A 27,135-nucleotide genomic window follows, 5' to 3' on the forward strand; every position below is an offset into this window, starting at 1 on the left:
CAAACTAGATGCCCTTCAATTGATGAGTGGATAAAGAAGCTGTGGTATATATATACAATGGAATATTACTCAGCCATAAAAAATGATAAAATTATGGCATTTGCAGGCAAATGGATGAAATTGGAGAATATCATGCTAAGTGAGATAAGCCAATCTCAAAAAGCCAAAGGACGAATGATATCGCTAATAAGTGGATGATGACCCATAATGGGGGGAGGGAAGGGTTAGTGTTAGGGTTAGAGTTAGGGTTAGGGAGGGGGGCATGTATGGAGGAAGGAAGCACTGTATAGAGGGAACAGAGGGGTGGGAGGGGTGGGGGGAAGGAAAAAATAACAGAATGAATCAAACAACATTACTCTATGTAAATTTATGATTACAGAAATGGTATGCCTTTACGCCATGTACAAACAGAGAAAAAACATGTATCCCATTTGTTTACAATAAAATAAAAAATAAAAATAAAAATAAAAATAAGAAAGCAAGAGTAGCTACTCTCATATCTAATAACGCAGATTGCAAAAGAAAATTAATCAGAAGAGAAAAACAAGGTCACTTCATAGTGGTAAAGGGAATGATCCAGCAAGGAGAAATAATGAAAGTAAATATTTATGTCCCAAATGTGAATACATCTAATTACATAAAAGTGACACTTGCCTAATTAAAACCTCAGATAGAATCCCAGTAATATAATACTGGGTGATTTCAAAACAACTCTTTCACCAATAGATAGGTAATCCAGACATAAATTCAGTAAAGACTCTTTGGAACTGAAAAATATTATAAATAAAATGGACTTAACAAACATCTATGGAATAGTTCATATAACGACAGACCAACACACTTGCTTCTCAGTGTCTAATGGAACATTCTCCAAAATAAACCATATTTTAGGACACAAAGTAACTCTTGGCAAAAACAAATAAACAAAAACCTGATAAAATTCCTTGCATCTTATTAGATCACAATGGAATGAAATTAGAAAATAACACAACAAAAACAAAGAATTTATATTAACACATGCAGATTGAAAAATACACTTTTGAATGATGAATGGGTGTTAGAATAAATCAGCAGAAAATTTTTTAAATTCCTAGATTCAAATAAGAATAATGACACAACATATCAGAACCTTTGGGATACTTTGAAGTCAGTTCTAAGAAAGATTATAGCTATGAGTGCCTACATAAGAAAATCAGGAATATCCCAAATAAACAACTTAATGATGCATCTAAAGGTCCTTGAAAAAAGAAGAAAAAAAAATTCTAAAAGCAGTAGAGAGAAGAAAATTAAGATCAGAGCCAAAATCAATGAAATTGAGAATTTTAAAAAATGATCATTGAAAAGAAGAGCTGGTTCTTTGAAAAGATACGCAAGATCAACAAGCCTTTAGCCAAACTATTCAAAAGAAAAAGAACGAAGACTCAAATTTTAAAAATTAGAGATAAAAAGCAGAAATCACCAGAGACATCACAGAAATCCAGGGCATCCTTAGGGACTTTTTTGAAAACTTACACTCTAATAAACTGGAAAACCTAGAAGAAATGGATACCTTTCTAGAAATGCTGGACCTATCAAAATTGAATCAAGAGGACATAGAAAACCCAAACAGAACAATAGCTACAACTGAGATAGAAGCAGTAATAAAAAAAGTCTTCAAAAAGAGAAAAGCCCAAGACCAAATGGATTCTCAACTGAACTCTACCAGATCTTCAAAGAACTAATAACAATGCCTCTCAAATTGCTCCAATAAATACAAAGGGAGGGAAAACTTCCATATTCATTATATAAAGCCAGTGTCAAACTTATATCAAAGTGAGAAAAGAACATATCAGATAACTGAGCGACCCCGCCTGAACCCTGCATCTAGCTTGGTGCCATCACTGGTTGGTCACAGTTGCAGAGCGAGCTGCCAGACGAGTCAGGCTGTGTGCATAGCCGAGGTAGCAGGTGGGCACCCAACCCACCGGCCTTGCGGAACAGGGTGGCGGGTAGAAAACCCGCCCAACCACCAGGCCAAATACAGCCACCACCACTGAACAACCCCACCAGACCACCACACCAAGGTTTGTCGCCATCACGGAGCTAGCCAGAGGCTTTCTTATAGGCTGGTACAGGCATTTTGAATTACTCCTGAGGGCGTGGCCAACATCATTGGAAGGGTGACTTCCTTCCTGAGACACATACAGGAGGCTAGAGGACCCTTGACAAGACCCAGGAGCCAAGAAGACGAGGGATTGAGAGATTCGGGACCAACTGATAGCCACCAGGGAATATACCCCACCTGAAGGCCACCACCCTTAGAGGGCAACTTTCTAGTGGAGCACTGCATTATCAAGTTCCTCCAATACTTCAGGCCACTGAAGGCTAAGAGGTGAGTTATTGAAAATCTACAGAGACAATAGTCAATAGAGGAAATCTGCAATATCCCAGAGGTTCACTATTAGAGGGGTAGGACCTGAACAATATGAGAAAACAAGGGAAGAAAATGTCCCAAACAAACCTAGATGGTATAGCAATAAAATCCAATGACAGCATGGCAGAAGAAATGTCAGAAAGGGAATTCAGAATGTACATAATCAAAATGATCAGGGAAGCAAACGAGGAGATGAAAGAGCAAATGCAGGCATTGAAGGATGAGATGAAACGGCAAATGCAGGCATTGAATGATCGCACCAATTGACAGTTAAAAGAGCAAATACAGGAAGCAAATGATCATTTCAATAAAAAGTTAGAGATATTGAAAAAAAACAAACAGAAATCCTTGAAATGAAGGAAACAAACAAAATTTAAAACTCCATAGAAAGCATAACCAATAGGCTAGAACACCTGGAAGACAGAACCTCAGATATCGAAGACAAAATATTTAATCTTGAAAACAAAATTGACCAAACAGAGAAGACGGTAAGAAATCATGAACAGAATCTACAAGAACTATGGGATATCATGAAAAGGCAAAATATAAGAATTATTGGGGTTGAGGAAGGCTTAGAGAAACAAACCAAAGGAAAGAACAATCTATTCAATGAAATAATATCAGAAAATGTCCCAAATCGGAAGAATGAAATGGAAAACCAAGTACAAGAGGCTTATAGGACTCCAAATACACAAAATTACAATAGACCTACACCAAGGCACATTATTATGACAATATCTAACATATAAAATAAAGACAGAATTTTAAAGACTGTGAGAGAAAAAAATCAAATTACATTCAGGGGGAAACCAATATGGATATCAGCAGATTTTTCAATCCAGACCCTAAAAGCTAGAAGGGCCTGGAACAACATTTTTCAAGTTCTGAAAGAAAACAGATGCCAACTAAGAATCTTATACCCAGCAAAACTTACCTTCAGATTTGATGACGAAATAAAATCCTTCCATGATAAACAAAAACTGAAAGAATTTACAAAAGAAAGCCGGCATTACAGAATATTCTCAGCAAAATATTCCATGAGGAAGAGATTAAAAACAATGTTATAAATCAGCAAAGGGAGGAAGTACCCTGAAGGAACAACCAAATAAAGGAGAAACCAAATCATGTCAAAAAAAAAAAAAAAATGAGCCAAATGACAGGGAATACAAATCATATCTCAATAATAACCCTGAAAGTTAATGCCTGAACTCATCAATCAAAAGACATAGACTGGCAGATTTGATTAAAAGAAAGATCCCACAATTTGCTGCCTGCAACAGACTCATCTCATAGAAAGAGATACCCACAGACTAAAAGTGAAAGAATGGGGAAAAACATACCATGCATATGGACACAGCAAAAAAGCCGGAGTATCCATCCTCATATCACATAATGTGGACTTCAAGCCAAAGGTACTCAGAAGGTACTCAGAAGGACATATCATACTGCTTAAGGGAAGCATAAATCAGCAAGACACAACAATCATAAATAACTATGCCCCAAACAGTGGCTCATCCATATACATCAAACAAATTCTTCTCAATGCCAGAAATCAAATACATCACAACACAATAATACTAGGTGATTTTAACACACCTCTCTCACCACTGGACAGATCCTCCAAACAAAAATTGAACAAAGAAACCATAGATCTCAATAACACAATCAATAATTTAGACTTAATGGACATTTATAGAATATACGATCCAACAAAGAGCAAATACACTTTCTTCTCAGCACCACATGGATCCTTCTCTAAAATGGACCATATATTATGTCACAAAGCTACTGTTAGCAAATACAAGAAGATAGAGAGAATACTTTGTGTTCTATCAGATCATAATGGATTGAAGTTAGAAATAAATAAAAGAGTAAAAAACAGAAACTACTCCAACACCTGGAGATTAAATAATACGCTATTGTATGATGAATGGATAACAGAAGACATCAGGAAGGAAATTTAAAAATCCTTAGAGGTAAATGAGAACAAAGAAACAACACATCAAAAACTATGGGACACTATGAAACCAGTTCTTAGAGGAAAATTTATTTCATGGAGCACATTCAATAAAACAAGAAAAAATCAACAAATAAACGACCTAACACTATGGCCCAAAGCCCTAGAAAAAGAAGAACAGAGCAACACCAAAAGTAGTGGAAGACAGGAAATAGTTAAAATCAGAGCTGAAATCAACGAAATTGAATCAAAAGAAACAATAGAAAAAATTGACAAAATAAAGAGTTGGTTCTTTGAAAAAATAAACAAAATTGATAAACCCTTAGGCACACTAACAACGAGAAGAAGAGAAAAAACCAAAATTACTAAAATTTGGAATGAACGAGGAAATATCACAACAGACACGATTGAAATACAAAACATAATTAGAAGCTATTATGAAAATCTATACTCCAACAAAATAGAAAATCTCAAAGACATCAACAGGTTTCTAGAGACATATGAATTACCTAAACTGAATGAGGAGACGTACACAATTTAAATAGATCAATTTCAAGTACTGAAATAGAAGAACTCATCAAAAGCCTACCAACAAAGAAAAGGGCGGGATCAGATGGATTCTCAGCCGAGTTCTACAAAACCTTTAAAGAAGAGCTCATTCCAATACTTCTCAAATATTTATCATGAAATAGAAGAGGAGGGAACCCTCCCAAACTCATTCTATGAGGCCAATATCACCCTGATACTTAAACCAGAGAGAGACACATCGAGTAAAGAAAATTTCAGACCAATACACTTAATGAACATCAACGCAAAAATTCTCAACAAAATCTTAGCAAATCGCATACAAAAATATATTAAAAAGATAGTGCACCATGATCAAGAGGGTTTTATCCCAGGGATGCAAGGTTGGTTCAACATCAGGAAATCAATAAATGTAATTCTCCATATCAATAGACTTAAAGTCAAGAATCACATGACTATTTTGATAGATGCAGAAAAAGCATTTGATAAAATACAGCATCCCTGCATGCTCAAAACACTGGAAAAAATAGGGATAGTGGGAACATTCCTTAACATTGTGAAGGTCATCTATGCTAAGTCCATGGCCAATATCATTCTAAATGGTGAAAAACTAAAAGCATTCCCCCTCAAAACTGGAAAAGGCAGGGATGCCCTCTTTCACCACTTCTATTCAACATTGTCCTCGAAACTCTAGCCAGAGCAATTAGACAGACCAAGGAAATTAAAGGGATACGAATAGGAAAAGAAGACCTCAAACTATCCCTATTTGCTGATGACATGATTATATATTTAGAGGAACCAGGAAATTCCACCAGAAAACTTTTAGAACTCATAAGTGAATTCAGTAGAGTAGTGGGATATAAGAACAATGCACATAAATCTAATGCATTTTTATACATAAGTGATGAATCTTCAGAAGGAGAAGTTAGGAAAACTACCCCATTCACAATAGCTTTGAAAAAAAAAATAAAATACTTGTGAATCAATCTCACAAAAGAGGTGAAAGACCTCTACAATGAGAACTACAGAACAATAAAGAAAGAAATTAAAGAAAACCTTAGAAGATGGAAAGATCTCCCATGTTCTTGGATAGGCAGAACTAATATTGTAAAATGGCCATACTACCTAAAGTGCTATATAGATTCAATGCAATTCCAATTAAAATCCCAATGACGTACCTTACAGAAACAGAGCAAGCAATCATGAAATTCATCTGGAAGAATAAGAAACCCAGAATAGCTAAAGCAATCCTTAGCAGGAAGAGTGAAACAGGGGGTATCGCAATACTAGAACTCCAACTATACTACAAAGCAATAGTAACAAAACAGCATGGTATTGGCACCAAAATAGACAGCTGGATCAATGGTACAGAATAGAGGACACGGACACAAACCCAAATAAATACAATTTTCTCATACTAGACAAAGGGGCCAAAAATATGCAATGGAGAAAAGATAGCCTCTTCAACAAATGGTGCTGGGAAAACTGGAAATCCATATGTAACAGAATGAAACTAAACCCCTATCTCTCACCCTGCACAAAAATCAACTCACGACAGGTCAAGGACCTTGAAATCAGACAAGAGACCCTTCATCTTATAGAAGAAAAAGTAGGTCCAAATCTTCAACTTGTTGGCTTAGGATCAGATTTCCTTAACAGGACTCCCATAGCATAAGAAATAAAAGCAAGAATCAATAACTGGGACAGATTAAAACTAAATAGCTTTCTCTCAGCAAAGGAAACTATCAGCAATGCGAAGAGAGAGCCTACAGAGTGGGAGAAAAGCTTGGCTACTCATACTTCAGATAGAGCACTAATTTCCAGAATCTATAAAGAACTCAAAAAACTCTACACCAAGAATACAAATAACCCAATCAATAAATGTGCTAAGGAAATGAACAGACACTTCACAGAAGATCTACAAGCAATCAACAAACAAATGAAAAAATGTTCAACATCTTTAGTAATAAGAGAAATGCAAATCAAAACTACAGTAAAATTCCATCTCACCCCAATTAGAATGGTGATTATCAAGAACACAAGCAACAATAGGTGTTGGTGAGGATGTGGGGGAGAAAGGTACACTCCTACATTCCTGGTGGGAATGCAAATTAGTGCAGCCGCTCTGGAAAGCAGTATGGAGATTCCTCAGAAAGCTTGGAATGGACCCACCATTTGACCCAGCTATCCCACTCCTTGGCCTATACCCAAAGGACTTTAAATCAGCATACTACAGAGATACAGCCACATCAATGTTCATAGCTGCTCAATTCACAATAGCCAGATTGTGGAACTAACCTAGATGCCCTTCATTTGATGAATGGATAAAGAAACTGTGCTATATATATACCATGGAATATTACTCAGCCATAAAGACTGATAAAATTATGGCATTTGCAGGCAAATGGATGTAGTTGGAGAATATCATGTTAAGTGAGATAAGCCAATCTCAAAAAACCAAAAGACGAATGATATCACTAATAAGCAGATGATGACACATATAGGAGGTAGGAAGGGGGCAAGAATGGAGGAAGGAGGACTCTATAGAGGGATAAGAAGGGTGGGAGGGGTGGGGGGAAATAACAGAATGAATCAAAAACTATTACCCTAGGTAATGTATGATTACACAAATCGTATGCCTCTAGTTCATGTACAAACAGAGAAACAAGATGTATCCCATTTGTTTACAATAAAAATGAATTTTAAAAAAAAAGAACATATCGAGGAAAGAAAAAGAAAACTATAGACCAAGATTGCTGATGAATTTAGTTGTAAAAACTGTTAATAAAATATTAGCCAATCATATTAAACAACATATTAAGAAGATTATCATCATAAGCAAGTTGATTTTTCCCAGTGATGCAAGGATGGTTTATCAAGGGCAAATCAGAAGTGTAACTTACCATGTAAACAGAATTAATGACAAAACTCACTTGAGTCATCTCAACAGATACAGAGAAAGCATTTGACAAAATTTAACAGTCATTCATGATTTAAAAAAAAAAAAAAAAAAAAACCTGAAGAAACAACAGATGGACAGAACCTATTTCAACATCATAAAGGCTAGATACCAAAGGAAAAAAGAAATCCAAAGTCAATACCATAGTGAATGTGGAAAAACGGAAAACATTTCTTTTAAAATCCAGAAAAAGACAAGTACTCCTTGTCAATGTAGTATGAGAAATTATAACCTGAGCAATTAAGCAAGAGAGAAAAAATAAAAGAGATAAAAATAGGAAAGGAAATGAAACCGTTCTATAGTTAGAAGATCTTAAAGGCTCAATGAGGAGATTGCTGGAGCTAATATATGAACTCAGTGAAGTAAGAAGTTATAAAATCAATATATAAAAATCAATGGCATTCCTACCCACTAGTAATGAATCTAATGAGAAAGAAAATAGAAACATAATCCCATTCACAATAGTCTCAAAAAAAAAAAAAAAAAAACCCCTAGGAATAAATCTAAACAAGGAGATGAAGGACATGTACAATAAAAACTATTGAACAGTGAGGAATAAATTGAAGAAGACACAAGAAGATGTAAAGGTTCTCTGGAGTCTGACATTCTTAAGATCCAGCTCTAGGCTCCCTCTCCTATGCTCAGAGTACCACTTTCTCTGCAATGTGGGTGCTAGAAGATTATTAGGGGAACACTTGATGCCATGAAAGAAAAGAAATCAACATTACTACAAGTCTGTACCTGGATTAGAGGAATTGTGGAAGACGCTATCAATTAGTTGTTTTTTTTTTTTTTTTCCCCTAAGGTTGATTAGTATATGTATTTTCTCTAAAGCAATTATAGGAAATAGAGTTTAGTATTTCGTCTCAAACTGGTGCTGATACTGGCAACAGAAAAGGCACATGTTGATTGAAAGTATTGAAAGCTGAATATTCACCCAGTCTGGGGCCCTTAAGAGAAAGCAGCTCATTAAATAGTTGCTAGAATAAAGAGAAAAGCAATAACCCTTCACACAGATGGGAAAACATACAAGTAGCATAAAAAAGTAAGGGCATAAACACAAATCACTCCAAAGAGCCCACAACACTTAAAATTGATACCACTATGGAGGAAATTTCAGAGAAAATATTTAGAAAGTACATAGTTAAAATGCTCAATGCATTAAAAGAAAATGTAAGGAATTAACTTAGAGAGAAAATACAGGAAGCAAAAGACCATTTCAATAAAGAGAAGTTCTGAAAAAGAATCAAACAGAAATCCTGCAAATGAAAGCCTCAATAAATCAAATGAAAAATTCAATTTAAAGTATCACCAATAAATTAGACCACTTTGAAGAAAGATACTCGGGCCCTGAATACAAAGTATATAACCTTGAAAATAAAGTTGATCATAAAGAAAAGATGTGAAGAAACTGTGAACAGAATATTCAAGAAATCTAGGATAACATTAAGAGACCAAATTTAATAATCAGTGGGGTAGTCAGAGGCTCCAAAATAGAAATTAAGGAATACACAATCTTTCCAATGAAATAATAACAGAAAATTTCCCAAATCTTGGGAATGAGATGGAAATCCAAATATAGAACCCCAAATACACAAGATTGAAAAAGATCCTCTCCAAGAATCTCCTTGGGACTGGGGTTGTAGCTTAGTGGTAGAGGGCTTGCCTAGCACCTGTGAGGCACTAGATTCAATCCCCAGCACCACATAATAATAAATAAATAAAAGGTATTATGTCCGTCTACAACTAAAAATATATTTTCAAAAAAGAATCTCCTTGTCCAATAAAAGGACAAGAGAACTAAGCAGACACATCTCAAAAGAAGAAACACAAATGGCCAACAAATATATGAAAAAATGTTCAACATCTCTAGCAATTAGGGAAATGCAAGTCAAAACTACAGTGAGTATTCATCACACTCTAGGCAGAATGGCAATTATCAAGAATACAAATAATAATAAAGGATGTACGGGGAAAGATACTCTCGTACACTACTGGTGGGACTGAAAATTAGTATAACCATTCTGGAAAGGAGTATGGAGGTTCCTCAAAAAACTTGGAATAACCACAATTTGACCCAGTTATATCACTCCTCAATATTTATCCTAAAAAATTTCAAGTCAGCATACTATAATAATACATGCACATCCATGTTTATAACAGCACAAATCACAATAGCCAAATTATGGAACCAGCATAGATGTCCATCAATGGATGAATAGATAATTAATAGTTAAAGAAATTGTGGGGTGTGTACACACACACACACACACACACATACACACATACACAAAATGGAGTTTTACTCAGTCACAGAGAAGAATGAAATTATGTCATTTGCAGGAAAATGGATGGAACATGAGAGTATTATGTTAAGCAAAAGTCAGAGAGTCAACTGTTACATGTTTTCTCTCCTATGTGAAAGCTGCAGAGGAAAAAGGAAAAGAAAAATGGGTGGGGAGGGTATCTCATGAAAATCAAAGGGAGACTAGAGGAGGGAAGAGGGGAGAGAAAGAAGAATCTGGGGAATGATAATAGCCAAATTGTCATATTGTTTGCATATATGAATACATAACAACAAATACCACCATTATATATAATGATAATAAACCAATAAAAGTATGTTAAAAAAACAAAAAACACAATCTTAGAAATCCAGTTTTCTATTTTTTACAACTAATACAAGTATTAATAATAATTGCAACAACCAATACTATCAACAACTTGCTAGTCAACTAATATATATATTAACACTTTCTCAAAGCCTCCTGTGAGGCTGATTCTATTCTCAATTTACATAACCATGACCGAAGCTCAAATGGACAATACAAAGACATTCAAAAGATAGGAAGTGGCAGAGCTGGTGTACATAGCCTGTTTCAGAGCAGACATTCTTAAAGATTGTCGTATCTCTAGACATCAGCTATCACTGTTTAGAAAATATAGCAGAAAAGGGACCTCATTTACAATAGACAATGCACTTAGAAATTAACATAAAAACTGTAAGACATATATGAAGAAAATCACAACATTTTAATGTGTGATTGTGGCAGATGCTTTCAGTACCTCACCTATATCCCCTTGTTCCACTGTCTGTTCACTTGCAGTAGTTCTAAATGCCCAATGGTCAGTCTTTCAGCATCAAGTCACATAAGAAGTCAGGCCATATCTTCTTGAGATGCCAGAGACTTAACATCCAAAAGTTATCCCTAACATCTAATCAGGGATAAAAGTAAGTGAACGAATATCCCTTTTTCCATTTCAGGGTTCAGCTTAGTTGAACTTAAGTCAAAGGATTCCAGCAGGACTGAGTCTCAGTTACCCACAGCTCTACTACTCAGTAGCACATTTTCCATGACATTCAGACAGATAAAAATGAATTTCACACCAAGAGTCAGTGTCTAATGGATGTCTCATTCTAAGATATTAAGGTGTTTATACATCTTAGGAGAAAAAGTTGTATCCTTGCCTCATGTACTACCAGCAAAAAGCTCACTTATATGTTAAGTAACTAAATGTAAGTCAAAACCGTGAAAATGTTAGCAAACTATAGAAAAATATTTATAGTGTTTGGGTGGCAAAGATTTAAATAAATTAAATTTAAAATAATATGAGAAAACGTTACTTTAAATTTTTTAAAAATTAGAATAGATGACATAATAAACTTAAAACAAGCGACAATTCAATAGAAATATTCACAAAACATTTAAGAAGAAAAGCATAAAATTCAGCAACACAAGACACAGGAAAGTTCACAAGGGATATAAACAAAAGAATCCTAAATAGAGAAAACAATCAGTGTCAAACTCACTAATTTAAAAAAAATGAAGGAAAAAATGTGCAATAATACACAATACAAGCACATATATTTCATTCATTTGAATTGATAAAAGAAACTTAAAGACTGAAGAAATTTCTAGTGAAGATATGGAGAAACAATCATGCTACATGAACACTTTGGAATGTAGTAACATGGAAGGCAGCTGACTGGATGTTCTTCTACTCAATACAGAATCCTGATTTTCCACATAAGATTTATATCCAGGATACTTATATTTAAAAAAGGAAAATTACAATTCTAAATTCAACTTGACAGAGCCCACTCATGTACTCCTTCCTCCTACTCATAGTAGTGGGCCTGCAACCTGCATATTTCAATCAGAATTATACCAAGACATTTTAAGAAAGCTTGAGGATTTGAATATCCTCTCTTTCCTGTTATGTGGATGTTGCTGACTACATTCTTGTAAAAATGAGTAGCATTAGCCTTGGGATGAAGTCAATAAGCAAGGAGAAGAGAAAGAAAACAGGGTCTTTGGAAACATAAGTCCTGGACTTGTTTCATCTAAAGCCCTGAACCATCAGATTAAATATACAAGTAAATTATCTTTGTTTAAATTCATTTGAATTGAGTTTTCCACTGCTTACATACACACAATTCTTAATCAACACATACTGTCCACTGCTACAGTCCACTATATGTGACTAACTATGCTCTATGAGAAAATCATTTCCTTCTCTTTGAATTTAAAACAACAGCCACATCTTCAAAAAAGGTTTCCAAGGACTTCAAAATATCAATTTATTTTATCAATAGTACAATAAAACTAAAAATTTGTCTTTGATTAGCCAAAATTTTTTCATGTTCACTATAAATCAGATGCTTTCATATGAAGGGCAAATTTTAAGAATTAATTAATTAACTTGAAATCCCAAAGAACACTCAACTGCTAGCTGAAACAGGAGGTTGAAGTCAACTCTCAATCCTCTACAGGGGTTGGGCCATCTATCATCTGAAGGAGTTGAAGGGACTTTTCACGGTTGAGACCAAGGGCTCACCCACGCTAAGCACACACTCCACCACTGAACTACTCCAGGCCTTGGACGTAACTTTTTAATAGCCCTCTCAACCAAAGTTCCATGTGTTCATGAGGTATTCAGCAAAATCTTTATAATTTTGTTTAAACTTTGCTAAGCAGTCAGTACAATAGTTAACAGGAAGTGAAACAGGATGACTTTTAGTGACAATGACAAACTGTTTCAACTAAAGAATTATGGTTTTGTAAACTCTGTGACATAAGGGCATCTCACTCTATGCAGAAATGCTATGGCAGTTACATGGCACCGAAAGAACCACCTTTATAACCCCTTCTGATAGACAGGAAACCAGAGCAGAAGTAAAATTTCAAAGAAATTTGACTGCACATTAAATGAAACTTAATCTACACATTAAATTCTACAGATTAAATTAATCTACATGTTAAATGAATCATCTACATATTATATAAAATTATAATAAAGAAATGATTTAATAGTATCCTTAGTACCAACTTACTTTTTTTTTGTTCTTTACACAAATATACACATACAAAAACAGACTAGAAGCACTATTACACTGACACAAGAATTTCAAAATGCCTAATTTAAAATGTTTTTTATTTTTTAAGTACAGAAATCATCAAGTCTCTCTAATCCCTTTTTCCCCCATATTAGGGAAACGAGCATGAGGGAGAGGTGACTGTGGAGAAGAAATTATCAATTACCTATTGTATGCTGCCCCAGTTCTAGTCCAGGAGAAGGATTTGTTAAAATGAGCTGAAATTTTTCATCTCCTTCTGGAATGTCATCATCAAGAATCATGATTTCTATATTTTTATGCCTTTCTGCATCAGCAAAATGAAGAATCTGGTCAAAAAGTTAAAAAGGAATAATATCAATTTTAAAAAGACATTTTTCATAAAATATTTGGGACAAAACAATATAGTTGTGAAAGCAAATAATAAGCTATTTTAGAGGGAATTATTTTCCTTGTTTGCATGGTCTTTTCATTTAAATTGACAATGTTTTATTTGAAAATAAAATTTACAGAGGAAAAGAAGAAAGTGAACACTTGATTAGGGAAAGAAATTTATGAAGAGACAAAAAGTTTTTAAAAACAATGTATTTCATAAGTTGAAAACAATGAAATAAAATAGAGTGTAAAACTTTCAAGAGATAAGCACTTTGAGAGGGTCATCTAATGATATGAATTCTTTAACACAAGATCTGTGTCCTCCAAGAATGTTGCATGTTACAATATAACAGTTAATCCATACAGAATAATCTTTGCAATGACTAAGATTCAATTTATGTTACTTACGAAATTAGTGAAATTATTTTGCATATGGAAATCTGTTCTAATTTACTGTGGGATAGGTTATATAACATATATAGTTAAATAACAATGTATTACTTTATGCAGGACATAAATCACTATAATTCTCAGGGAACGGTGATTATACAATAATGCATAAAGGTCATCAGTGATAGATGTTAAGACCTACCACTGGGTTAAAGATGTAATCCAGCCCCAGTTGTGCTTCCAAATTCTGGGCGTACACAAACAAGGAAACCTGGCCAAGGGCCTCTCCGCCCCTCTGTGCTACCAATGTTACACTTCCATGGGTTTCATTTACTACAAATCTGTAAGAACAGAAAGAGAAAGTACAGGAGTACATTTATTTTTCTTCTGTTTGGTAGATGGTAAAGGATCTGAAGCTCAGAAAAGGGCTCTCAGAGCCTTGGGATCACCTGCTGCGCTGCCATTCGATCACCCCTCGGGCACCGTCATTGGCGTCAATAATGATTTGTGCAGTCAAGCCTTCTGAATCTGAAAAAATGTAGACATGCTTAAATAAACACAAATTTATTACTATAAATTTTATATAAAGTTTTATTATTAAACTTTAAAGTTTCATTATGCTTGATATAAAATTTAAAGATAATCCCTGTGAGATTATGTAATTCCTAATGTGAATATTGCTGATACTACTCAAAAGATTTTAAGAATACAAAGGCACCAATGCTAATAACACTGAAAAAGACCACTTTGCTAACGTGAGCCACTGACTCATAAAACTTTAATCAATATGAACAATATAAAATAATAAGCAACAAATAAGGTTATGGAGTTTTTCCCATAATTTAAATAAAATTTTAAAAATTGGTACCTCTGTTCTGTAATATCACTCTTTTAGATGGGAAAGAAAATGGGGATAGTTGGAAGATGTAGTAAGGGCAGAAAAAAAGAAGTCAAAGAAATGGGAAGAGAACGGCAGGCAGGTAGTGGCGCAGAGACAAATGCAGGTCTGGAAAACAGACACAGGGACATAGATACACAAACCAGACAGGCAAGAAAGGTGGAGTTTCTATAAAAAAAGGGTTTCACAGAATTAAAAAAGGGACTGATATTGAAGTGAATATCTCTTATTTTTATTTTGTATTCTGTTTGCCAAGCTTAGTATGTTACTAATTCCTGCTATTCAGTCTTGAAATATTAACTAACCCTGTTACTCATGTTTGTGTTTTTTTTAGATATTTTTTAGTTGTCAGTGGATCTTTTATGTATTTATATGTGGTGCTGAGTATCAAACCCAGACCCTCACACATGCCAGGCAAGGGCTCTACCACTGAGCCACAACTCCAGCTCCTTGTTTGTATTTTAATATTTGTCCTTTTCCTTAGTCTAGATCACTTCTGACAGAAGCACAGGCAGAGAAAGGAATAGGGCATGTGCAAGTCTCTCTAGATTGAAGAGAGCAATACTGACCAGGAGAGAATATAAAACCAGGATTTGTACCCATCAGACTGTCCCAATTCTGCCATTTCCTAGCTGTGTGATTTTGGCCATATTATTTAGTTTCTCTCAGCCTCAGTCCCCTCATCTATAAAATGGGGAGATGTAAGCAATGGCAGTGTATCATTACAAACATAAGAAACAGGAGCATCATAAAGCACTGAATAGAAGTCAGCTGCTCAAACTGCCTCTAATATGATTATCACAGAAGCAGGAAGTATTGTATTCTTTTTCTTAGTATGAACAATATTTATCATGTAATCAGCCTAGTCATTGCACTCTTGTATTTCTTTTGCAAAAGATTCGAAATCTGTCAAACGATCATATGTAGGAAACTGATTACTTCCTTTCAGTATTTTCAAGCATCACAGTAACCCTCAAATGTGAATGAGGAATGCTGTTTCTCAGGCCACTGGGCTTACCTCTTTCACCAGGTTAATGTCCTCTCTGTGGAATACACCTTCTACCTTCAGGATGGGGCCACGGGGTAGGCCACCTTCTGTGCTACTCACCCCCATCCCCTAGGGGACCATCACACACACAGGCTTCAGACAAATATTCCTAATACTAAAAACCCAAACTATAAACAGGAGTTTTTGCTCAAACATGGGAAGATATCTTTTTAAAGGAATCTACATATATCCATACCAAAGTTCAAATTTTACCTTTCAATCTGTAATGAATTAACTGAGTCTTTTCTAAAAGCATGGAAAGAAAAAGATCAAAGGTCAAAAAAGATTCAGAGAACACAATGAACAAACAAAAGATCTCCTTAACTGAAAAGAAAAAAAAATCACTTGATGGTTGGGAGAGCTAATGAAAGTAGCTAATTAAATGGTTAAGAACATGAAAAGAAAATGCTTTCCCAAGAACTAATTCTATTTTGAGGATTACAAATTTGGTTATAAAATAGTTGTAAAATTTAAAGAGCACAACATAATAATTCTTAATGTCTTTATACTGTCCAATGTATAAAACCACAATAATGTTGCTCTTTAAATTAAGATAAATGTAAAAGCCCATCATATTTTCCCACATAGTTAAAATGAACAAACACACTTCTGATTAAAAATTAAGTTACTTTACTTCACTGGAAGTGAGTAAAATGAAATAAGCAAACAGAAGATCCATCATACCGAGTCTTGGAGGAAATGAAGTTATAGGGGCCATGATAAGTTCCACATAGGTTAAATTCACCAGGAAATATTCTTCTAGTTCAGGTATATCATCCTGCAAAAATTACACCCATTAAATTCCTTTAATTATGCTTTCTAAGGAATTACCCATCAGAAGCTGTTTTGTAAGTTGCCTTAGAAATATATATGCATAAACAGTATATAGAAAATACAAAAATACAAATGTATTAGAAAATATTTAAATGGAAAAAAATAAACATAGAAGTTTTAAGCTCATACCTGCCTATATAACAAGTTACTAGGTTGAACAGTATGAAACCACTTTAAATAATATATTTTTATCCTAGACTTATATAATACACAAACTAATTATAAACATATATAAACCTAGTTATTTTAAATACAATATGAACAAAAGATTTTAAATTTCTATAATATCCAATATTTTAATGATGAATAGATTGATACCATAATATATATAATACATATATTACATATATCATTATATATATATATATATATATATGCACATTGCAGTTAAGGAGACCTACTTTCAAATTCTGTAAAATAGGTGAGTTTCTTAAGGTTCAGAGCTCCAATTAGACCATCTTTATAATGTAAGAAATAATAGCTACTTTGGGGTGGGATTGTAATAATAATTTAAAATAATATTTGTGGACCACATGATCTACAGGTAATACTTTTTAAATGATAGTTATAATTGTTAATCACTAGACCACATAATAGCAATGAAAAACTAAGCAGGTACCCCAAAAGTAAAGATCAGCAAAACCCATGTCAAGAGTGACCAGCAAGTCACCAATAGTTACACATTCTCTGTGTAACTATTGCTTTTATTTATCAGACCTGCAGTGTTTTAATCTAGTGCTATTCAGAAAACAGAAAGGGTTGCAAAGAGCTAGGAGAAAGAAAAGTGAAACTGAAAACCCATGTTTAAAATCTTGAATTGTAGGGGAAAAAAAAAAATGGCTATTTATTTTCTGTTTTCAAAACTAATGTAACTAAGGAATAATCCACTTATTTAAATTCAGTTACATTAACAGATGAAACATTTGAAAGATGACTTTCCTGTGAGTTTTGTCAAATCCTGGGTTACCTGTTATACTCAGATATAATATCACCTTTTATTTTATGGATTTGGCAGTCTCATAATGTTACCTTAGCTCATAGTGCCAAAGAAATCAACAAAGTAAGAGCTACTCACTTCAGATGGTGGATAGCTTATACTACTTTATTTATTTATTTATTTATTTATTTATTTATTTATTTATTTGGTGGGGGGTTACTAGGGATTGAACTCAGAGGTGCTCAACCACTGAGTCACATCCCCACCCTATATTGTATTTTATTTAGAGAGTCTCACTGAGTTGCTTAGTGCCTACCATTGCTGAGGCTGGCTTTGAACTCCTGATCCTCCTGTATCAGCCTCCTTGTACTACTTAAAATTCATGAAAATAAAAGATACTGAGACAATAAAAGTTTTTAAAAATGAAATCCCCAAAATGCATAGTAATTGAAAAATGTTTTTCAAATGCAATATTCATTCTCCTCTATAATTTTATAAACCTCTTGAAAGTGTATTTTAGTAGCTGAAACACAGTTCTAAAACAGCATGGGAGTTCACAATATGAAAAATAATTTAAAGTACAGTTTTGGTCACCAATGTTTACTTTAAGCTTGCCCATAATCGCATTTTATACTATCAGTGTCTAGTGAGATTCCTACTGTCTCCAATTTAACAGGTTCTGGTCACAAAAACTGTCACCTACATGGATTTGCAGGTCCAATAAATTGTTTGGAGTAATCAAAATGCTCCTTTGGAACCTTTTAAGTCATGCCTTCTTACAGGGAGCTGCCCTGTGGAAATTCTCTTTTTCACAAAATGTTTTATAAGCAAAAACACAAAAACAGGAGAGTCCATCTAAACAGGAGTAGACACTCCTGTGTGATTTAGAAAAAAAAAAAAAATCATGAAAAGTAATAAGCTGATTTAAAGGAACCAAGAGAGGGAACGGATCAGAAATGAATTCATGAAATTTGCATAGATTATAGTTGTAAAGTATACCAACTTTATATTAATGGCAGAGTAATGTTTTAATATAGAGCAAATTAAAAATTATCACATAATCTTAGCCTTTATGAAGTTTGTTACCTTAAAAAGGCTTGCATGTTTTTGCTTGCTCTCTTGGACTTCTACAGGTTGTTAGAATTCTCTTCCTGGAGGTATTAATATGTTTTAGATAGGATATTCTCTCAAGATCTACTTACTTCAGGTTTAATAACAGGAAAATAACAAAAGAGATTTACCTCAAGTATAGTGATATTGATGGCTGCTGCTGTTTCCCCTTCTTCTAAAATCAGAAAGCCAATTACCGGGACAAAATCAACTTCTGGTTCTGCAAGGTTTCCCTCGGTTCGATTCTTCAGACTCAGCATTCCAGGAACCGTGGCATATGTAACATTGATAGCTCCTAATTGAATTGGTTGCAAAAAGATTTTATAGTTATTTAAACTTTTTAAAATAAATCTCATTGTAGACTCTGCCTTTCCTTTAGCAACTGCAGTAGCTTCTATTGTTGGCCTCAATTCCTCAGCCTTTCCTATTTCTTTACCAGGTGAGGACCAGCAATGGTCCTTTCTGGTAAGACAAATGTACCTGCCTCAGGACACTGAGTTTGTATGACTCTATCAAGAGTGATGATGTGCTAGTCATGAGCCTAGACCTTGGGTTTTCACTTGCTTTCTTGTGCTTCTACTTGCCCAGGAGAACAATAACAAACATGGAGAAAAGCCAGCACAGCCAAGGCTGGAATTATCAGCAGACCCACACACCACCTCCTACCACATGCTGCTGAGATTTGTTACACATCATTTCTGTGCAAATAGATAATTCCCTTGGAATCTTTTCAAAACTAAAGAAGTTATAAAGTACTATCCTGAGCTAATAAACATTAATTTTTCCTTCCCTTATTTAGTTTAGTAATGGCTTTATCCACACAAGTAGCATACTTAGAAAGCCCTTGCCAGAAACCCCACTCATTCTAGAGCAACACAAACCTAGAGACCCGAATTCTCTGTTGATGAAGAGCTGAATCGTCACATTAGCCTCCTGCAGTAAGATGAATCTTGATGAAAGAGCAAAATTTAAAACTCCATGTGGTTCATCACTGGCTTCCACTGTCAAGACAGCTGCGTATCCTTGAGTATCAAGCAGAGCAATTCCTGCTGGTGGAACTCCTGAAAACATCAGGGACCCCATCAGGAAACCTAACAGCAATTTGGCATTAACATCTAAATATGTAAAATATATCCTCTAAGGCATCTTAAAGTCACCAGAAAGGGCTCTCCTTTCTCACGTCTCTACAGAAAAGTCCAGGTGACAAAGAGCCTACATTCCCTTTTCCTTCCAGAGAGCAAATCATGAAACTTTTCCCTTAGTATATTATTGTCATTATGGACTGTTTTGTTATCTGAATTACAGCAATTGAGTAGAATCTAAGTACCCAGATGTCTGCTTAAAAATGACTACATTTAAATTGTCCATATACTGTAATTGGTCTAAAATCCAAATTGGTTTGTTGGCATAAAATTAATTTCAAAATTTCCTACTCTTGGAAATGTATTTTATTCCCTAATTAACTATTTAGTAAAACTTTTTAGAGCTTTTTCCTTAGTCCACAAAGAAGTATTCCTATCCTATGTTAGTGTTTTTGGATCTAACATTTCTAAGGAACAATGTTTAATTTCTAAGTAACATTTTAAAAATTGATATTTATTGTTAAAAACAGAGAGCAATACTATTTCTTTTCTGAAAATACAAAAAAGGTTCAAAACTGAATTCTGAATTACCTTGTGTCCTGACATCATACAGAATGACTTGATACACTTCTTTTTCCTCAGGAATGTTGTCATCCAACAAATGTACAAATATTGTTTGATTCATTGTCCCCTATGTCAAACAGAAAGAAAGCCATCCCTGTTTTATTACTGAACATAATCTCCTCCTTGTATTGACATTATAAACCATGCATCCAAACATATTTTCATTTAAACAAAGATTTCTGTGACTTAGAAATATTAATTAAATAACAAACATTGGCATGAGAAACCAGGCTTAAAGCAGAAAGGAGCTAACTGTGGAAGATTATGAAGGTTGAGCTAATTAATGTAAATCTTATCCAATGAGCAATGTAGCACTATTTTTTTTTTGTTTTTAATTTTTCTTTTGTTTATTCTACTTTGTTGTATATGACAGTAAAATGCATTTATACATTTTGATAGATCATACATAAATGGAATGTAATTTCTCATTTTTTCTGATTGTACATATTGTAGGATCACATCAGTCATGCAGTCATACATGTACATGAGGTAATGATGTCTGTTTCACTCTATATCCTTCCTACCCCAATGCCCCTTCCAATGCAGCACTATTAAAACCTTCACATGGGGGCGTTTCAAGATGGCGGCCTAGAGGGTGGCTGCATTTCATGTTGCTCCAGGACTCAGGATTCAAAAGAGGAGATATTGAGAGACTTGGGACCAACTCAAAGCAGCCGGGTGAGTCTCTCCCGTTGGGGAGGCATCCCGGATGGGATGGTAGCCCTGGAACGCATGGAACTTTGTGAAGTAGAGCTGCCGGCGAGACGCCCCTCCCCCCGCTGGAGCAGTGAACTGGGACAACTGGGAGCGTCGTAGAGGAGGCCGCTCAGCACAGCGCTGGGACTCGGAGCAACCACTGGGGCTCCGGCAGCTGCCCAGGGGAGGAGCAGCGACGAGAGCTGTGTGGACTCAGAACACCGGGCCTGCCCTGAGGAGGAGGAGGAGGAGCATAGCCGCTTGGATTCGGAGTGACTGCACCAGAGCTACAGGCGGTTGCCAGAGGAGGAGCTGCTCAGCCAGCTGTTTGGACTCAGAGCAACTGCTTCTGAACACTGGGGCCTGCCCTGAGGAGGAGGAGGAGGAGGAGGAAGAGGAGCGCAGCAGGTCGTTTGGACCCGCAGTGACTGCATTAGGGCTCCAGGCGGCTGCTCAGAGGAGGAGGCGATTGGTGAGTTGTTTGGACTCAAAGCGACTGCTTCTGAACACAAGGGGGCTGCCTGGAGGAGGAGCGCAGTGGGTCGCTTGGTCTCCAGTGGCCGCACCAGAGCTCCGGGCGGCTGCCCCGAGGAGGCGTGCAGCTGGTCACGTGGATTCAGAGCCACTCAGAGCGACCGCTCCTGAACACCCGGGGGGTTACCTGGAGGAGGAGGAGGGACGGGGCAGGTCACTTGGACTCGGAGTGATTGCCCAGGGCTACGGGCAGTTGGTGGGAGGAGGAGGCACACAGTGAGTTCCTTGGACTCCTAGTGACCACACCAGAATACTGGGCGGCTGTCTGGAGGAAGAGGTGTGCGGCGGGTCTCTGGGACTCAGAGCGATTATACGGGGCCCCAGGTGGCTGCTCAGAGGAGGGGCCGCATAGCCAGGCGATTAGGTGCAGAGCAGGGTCCCAGGAGCAAGGAGGCTTCTTGGTGGAAGAGACGCACAGAGACACGCTTAGGGGCAGAGCGAAGGTTCCAGGACTGCGGGCAGATTCTCTGAGGAGGGGCAGCCTAAGGAGATTCATCTGCGAAGGGTGAGGCTCCCAGGCCCAGGAGGTAGGGCCGGGCCCCTGGGAACTTTGCAGAGGAAGGCAGCCCAGCCCAGGCGGTAGCTGTAAATGGAGGGGAACCTCGAGGAGGGGAGCTGACCAGCGAGACCTCCCCACCAGGTGAGTCTTCCCTGCCAGGTGAGGTATCCCCAAAAGGATGGTAAAACCAGAGACACAGGCCCAAACAGGCCTTGCCTCAGCCCGCAGCCTAGTTCCCCTTTGGATGACTATTGGTCAACAAGTGGAGGCACCTCCGCCCACTAGCAGGGAATACACCCCACCTAAAAGCCACCACTCCTAGAGAGGCAGCTTCCTTGTGGAGCACCGCATTATCAACTTCCTCCAAGACTTCAGCCTACTGAAGGCTAAGAGGGGATATATAGAAATCTTCAGGGACATTATAAGTCAATAGAGGAAATCTGCAATCTCAGCAGTCCACTGATATCTGAACAATATGAGAAAACAAGGGAAGAAAATGCCGCAAACAAATCTAGATGTTACATCAATAAAACCCAGTGACAGCATGGCAGAAGAAATGACAGAAAAGGAGTTCAGAATGTACATAATTAAAATGATCAGGGAAGCAAACAATGAGATGAAAGAGCAAATGCAGGCATTGAATGATCGCACCAATCGAGAGTTAAAAGAGCAAATACAGGAAGCAAAAGATCATTTCAATAAAGAGTTAGACATATTGAAAAAAAAACCAAACAGAAATCCTTGACATGAAGGAAACAATAAACCAAATTAAGAACTCCATAGAAAGCATATCCAGTAGGATAGAACACCTGGAAGACAGAACCTCAGACATTGAAGACAAAATATTTAACTTGAATACAAAGTTGAACAAACAGAGAAGATGGTAAGAAATTATGAACAGAATCTACAAGAACTATGGGATATCATGAAAAGGCCAAATATAAGAATTATTGGGATTGAGGAAGGCCTAGAGAAACAAATCAAAGGAATGAACAATCTATTCAATGAAATAATATCAGAAAACTTCCCACATCTGAAGAATGAAATGGAAAATCAAGTTCAGGAGGCTTATAAGACTCCAAATACACAAAATTACAACAGACCCACACCAAGGCACATTATAATGAAAATGCCTAACATACAAAATAAAGACAGAATTTTAAAGGCTGTGAGAGAAAAGAACCAAATTACATTCAGGGGGAAACCAATACGCATATCAGCAGATTTTTCAATCCAGACCCTAAAAGCTAGAAGGTCCTGGAACAACATTTTTCAAGCCCTGAAAGAAAATGGATGCCAACCAAGAATCTTATACCCAGAAAAACTTACCTTCAAATTTGACGATGAAATAAAATCCTTCCATGATAAACAAAAGCGAAAAGAATTTACAAAAAGGAAGCCAGCATTACAGAAAGTTCTCAGCAAAATATTCCATGAAGAAGAGACGAAAAACAAAGAAGCAAATAAGCAAAGGGAGGAATTATCCTAAAGGAATTGTCAAATAAAGGAGGAACCAAGTCGTGTCAAATAAATAAATAAATAAATGACATTTAAAAAATGAACCAAATGACCGGAAAACCAAATCATATCTCAATAATAACCCTGAATGTTAATGGCCTGAATTCATCAATCAAAAGACATAGACTGAGAGATTGGATTAAAAAGAAAGAACCAACAATATGTTGCCTGCAAGAGACTCACCTCATAGAAAAAGATACCCACAGACTAAAGGTGAAAGGATGGGGAAAAACATACCATGCACATGGACTCAGCAAAAAAGCTGGAGTATCCATCCTCATTTCAGATAATGTGGACTTCAAGCCAAAGTTAGTCAGAAGGGATAAAGAAGGTCATTTCATACTGCTTAAGGGAAGCATAAATCAGCAAGATATAACAATCATAAACATCTATGCCCCAAACAGTGGCTCATCCATGTATGTCAAACAAATCCTTCTCAATTTCAGAAACCAAATAGACCATAACACAATAATACTAGGTGATTTTAACACGCCTCTCTCACCACTGGACAGATCTTCCACACAAAAATTGAACAAAGAAACCATAGATCTCAAAAACACAATCAATAATTTAGACTTAACAGACATTTATAGAATATACCATCCAACCAAAAGCGAATACACTTTCTTCTTAGCAGCACATGGATCCTTCTCTAAAATAGACCATATATTATGCCACAAAGCTAATGTTAGCAAATACAAGAAAATAGAGACACTATCTTATATTCTATCAGATCATAATGGATTGAAGTTAGAAATAAATGAAAGAGTAAAACACAGAAAATATTCCAACATCTGGAGATTAAACAATATGCTATTATATGATGAATGGATAACAGAAGATATTAAGAAGGAAATTTAAAAATTCTTAGAGGTAAATGAGAACAAAGAAACATCATATCAAAATCTCTGGGATACTATGAAAGCAGTACTTAGAGGGAAATTTATTTCATGGAGTGCATTTAATAAAAAAGTAAAACTCAACAAATAAACAACCTAACACTACAGCTCAAAGCCCTAGAAATAGAAGAACAGACCAGCACCAAAAGTAGTAGAAGACAGGAAATAGTTAAACTCAGAGCTAAAAATCAATGAAACTGAAACAAAAGAAACAATACAAAAAATTGACAAAATAAATAGCTGGTTCTTTGAAAAAATAAACAAAATTGATAAACCTTTAGCCACACTAGCAAAGAGAAGACGAGAGAAAACCCAAATCACTAAAATTCGGAATGAACAAGGAAATATCAAAACAGACACGAGTGAAATACAAAACATAATTAGAAGCTATTTTGAAAATCTATACTCCAACAAAATAGAAAATTTCAAAGACATCAACAGGTTTCTAGAGACATATGAATTGCCTAAACTGAACGAGGAGGACATACACAATTTAAATAGACCAATTTCAAGTAATGAAATAGAAATAGTAGTCATCAAAAGCCTACCAACAAAGAAAAGTCTGGGACCAGATGGGTTCTCAGCCGAGTTCTACAAAACCTTTAAAGAAGAGCTCATTCCAATACTTCTCAAAGTATTCCATAAAATAGAAGAGGAGGGAACCCTCCCAAACTCATTCTATGAAGCCAATATCACACTGATACCTAAACCAGACAGAGACTCATCAAGGAAAGAAAATTTCAGACCAATAATCCTTAATGAACATCGACGCAAAAATTCTCAACAAAATTTTAGCAAATCGCATACAAAAACATATTAAAAAGATAGTGCACCATGATCAAGTGGGTTTCATCCCAGGGATGCAAGGTTGGTTCAACATCAGAAAATCAATAAACATAATTCACCATATTAATAGACTTAAAGTCAAGAATCACATGATTATTTCAATAGATGCAGAAAAAGCATTTGATAAAATACAGCACCCCTTCATGCTCAAAACGCTAGAAAAAATAGGGATAGTGGGAACATTCCTTAACATTGTAAAGGCCATTTATGCTAAGCCCATGGCTAATATCATTCTAAATGGTGAAAACTGAAAGCATTCCCCCTAAAAACTGGAACAAGGCAGGGATGCCCTCTTTCACCACTTCTATTCAACATCGTTCTTGAGACTCTGGCCAGAGCAATTAGACAAACCAAAGAAATTAAAGGGATATGAATTGGAAAAGAAGAACTCAAACTATCCCTGTTCGCTGATGACATGATTATGTATTTAGAGGAACCTGGAAATTCCACTAGAAAACTCTTAGAACTCATAAGTGAATTCAGTAAAGTAGCAGGTTACAAGATCAATGCTCATAAATCCAATGCATTTTTGTACATAAGTGATGAATCTTCAGAAAGAGAAATTAGGAAAACTACCCCATTCACAATAGCCTCGAAAAAAATAAAAATACTTGGGAATCAATCTCACAAAAGAGGTGAAAGACTTCTACAATGAGAACTACAGAACACTAAAGAAAGAAATTAAAGAACACCTTAGAAGATGGAAAGATCTTCCATGTTCTTGGATAGGAAGAATTAATATTGTCAAAATGGTCATACTACCTAAAGTGCTATACAAATTCAATGCAATTCCAATTAAAATCCCAATGACATACCTTACAGAAATAGAGCAAGCAATCATGAAATTCATCTGGAAGAATAAGAAACCCAGAATAGCTAAAGCAATCCTTAGCAGGAAGAGTGAAACAGGGGGTATCGCAATACCAGATCTTCAACTCTACTACAAAGCAATAGTAACAAAAACGGCATGGTATTGGTACCAAAATAGACAGGTAGATCAATGGTACAGAATAGAGGACACGGACACAAACCCAAATAAATACAATTTTCTCATACTAGACAAAGGGGCCAAAAATATGCAATGGAGAAAAGATAGCCTCTTCAACAAATGGTGCTGGGAGAATTGGAAATCCATATGCAACAGAATGACACTAAACCCATATCTCTCACCATGCACGAAACTAAACTCAAAATGGATTAAGGACCTCGGAATCAGACCAGAGACCCTGCAGATTATAGAAGAAAAAGTAGGTCCAGATCTTCAACATGTTGGCTTAGGACCAGACTTCCTCAACAGGACTCCCATAGCCCAAGAAATAAAAGCAAGAATCAATAACTGGGATAGATTGAAACTAAAAAGCTTTCTCTCAGCAAAGGAAACTATCAGCAATGCGAAGAAAGAGCCTACAGAGTGGGAGAAAATCTTTGCCAATCATACTTCAGATAGAGCACTAATCTCCAGAATCTATAAAGAACTCAAAAAACTCTACTCCAAGAATACAAATAATCCAGTCGACAAATGGGCTAAGGAAATGAATAGACACTTCACTGAAGAAGATCTACAAGCAATCAACAAACATATGAAAAAATGTTCAACATCTCTAGTAATAAGAGAAATGCAAATCAAAACCACCC

The 27,135-nt window shown here is 35.9% G+C and overlaps 1 protein-coding gene across 1 annotated transcript in view; it reads right to left on the bottom strand.

Annotated features, from left to right (window-relative positions):
• Positions 1-27,135, bottom strand: part of ADGRV1 (adhesion G protein-coupled receptor V1) — a gene marked incomplete at its 5' end in the record, with an annotated part of 585,014 nt that overhangs the window by 456,903 nt on the left and 100,976 nt on the right. The window contains 7 exon segments of the mRNA XM_079143469.1: positions 13,398-13,539; positions 14,178-14,316; positions 14,425-14,503; positions 16,606-16,699; positions 18,934-19,097; positions 19,684-19,863; positions 20,476-20,575. Of these exon segments, the coding sequence (XP_078999595.1) occupies positions 13,398-13,539; positions 14,178-14,316; positions 14,425-14,503; positions 16,606-16,699; positions 18,934-19,097; positions 19,684-19,863; positions 20,476-20,575 (898 nt within the window).

This window comes from Sciurus vulgaris (genome assembly GCF_902686455.1).
Source record: "Sciurus vulgaris genome assembly, chromosome: 6".
Classification (NCBI taxonomy): domain Eukaryota; kingdom Metazoa; phylum Chordata; class Mammalia; order Rodentia; family Sciuridae; genus Sciurus; species Sciurus vulgaris.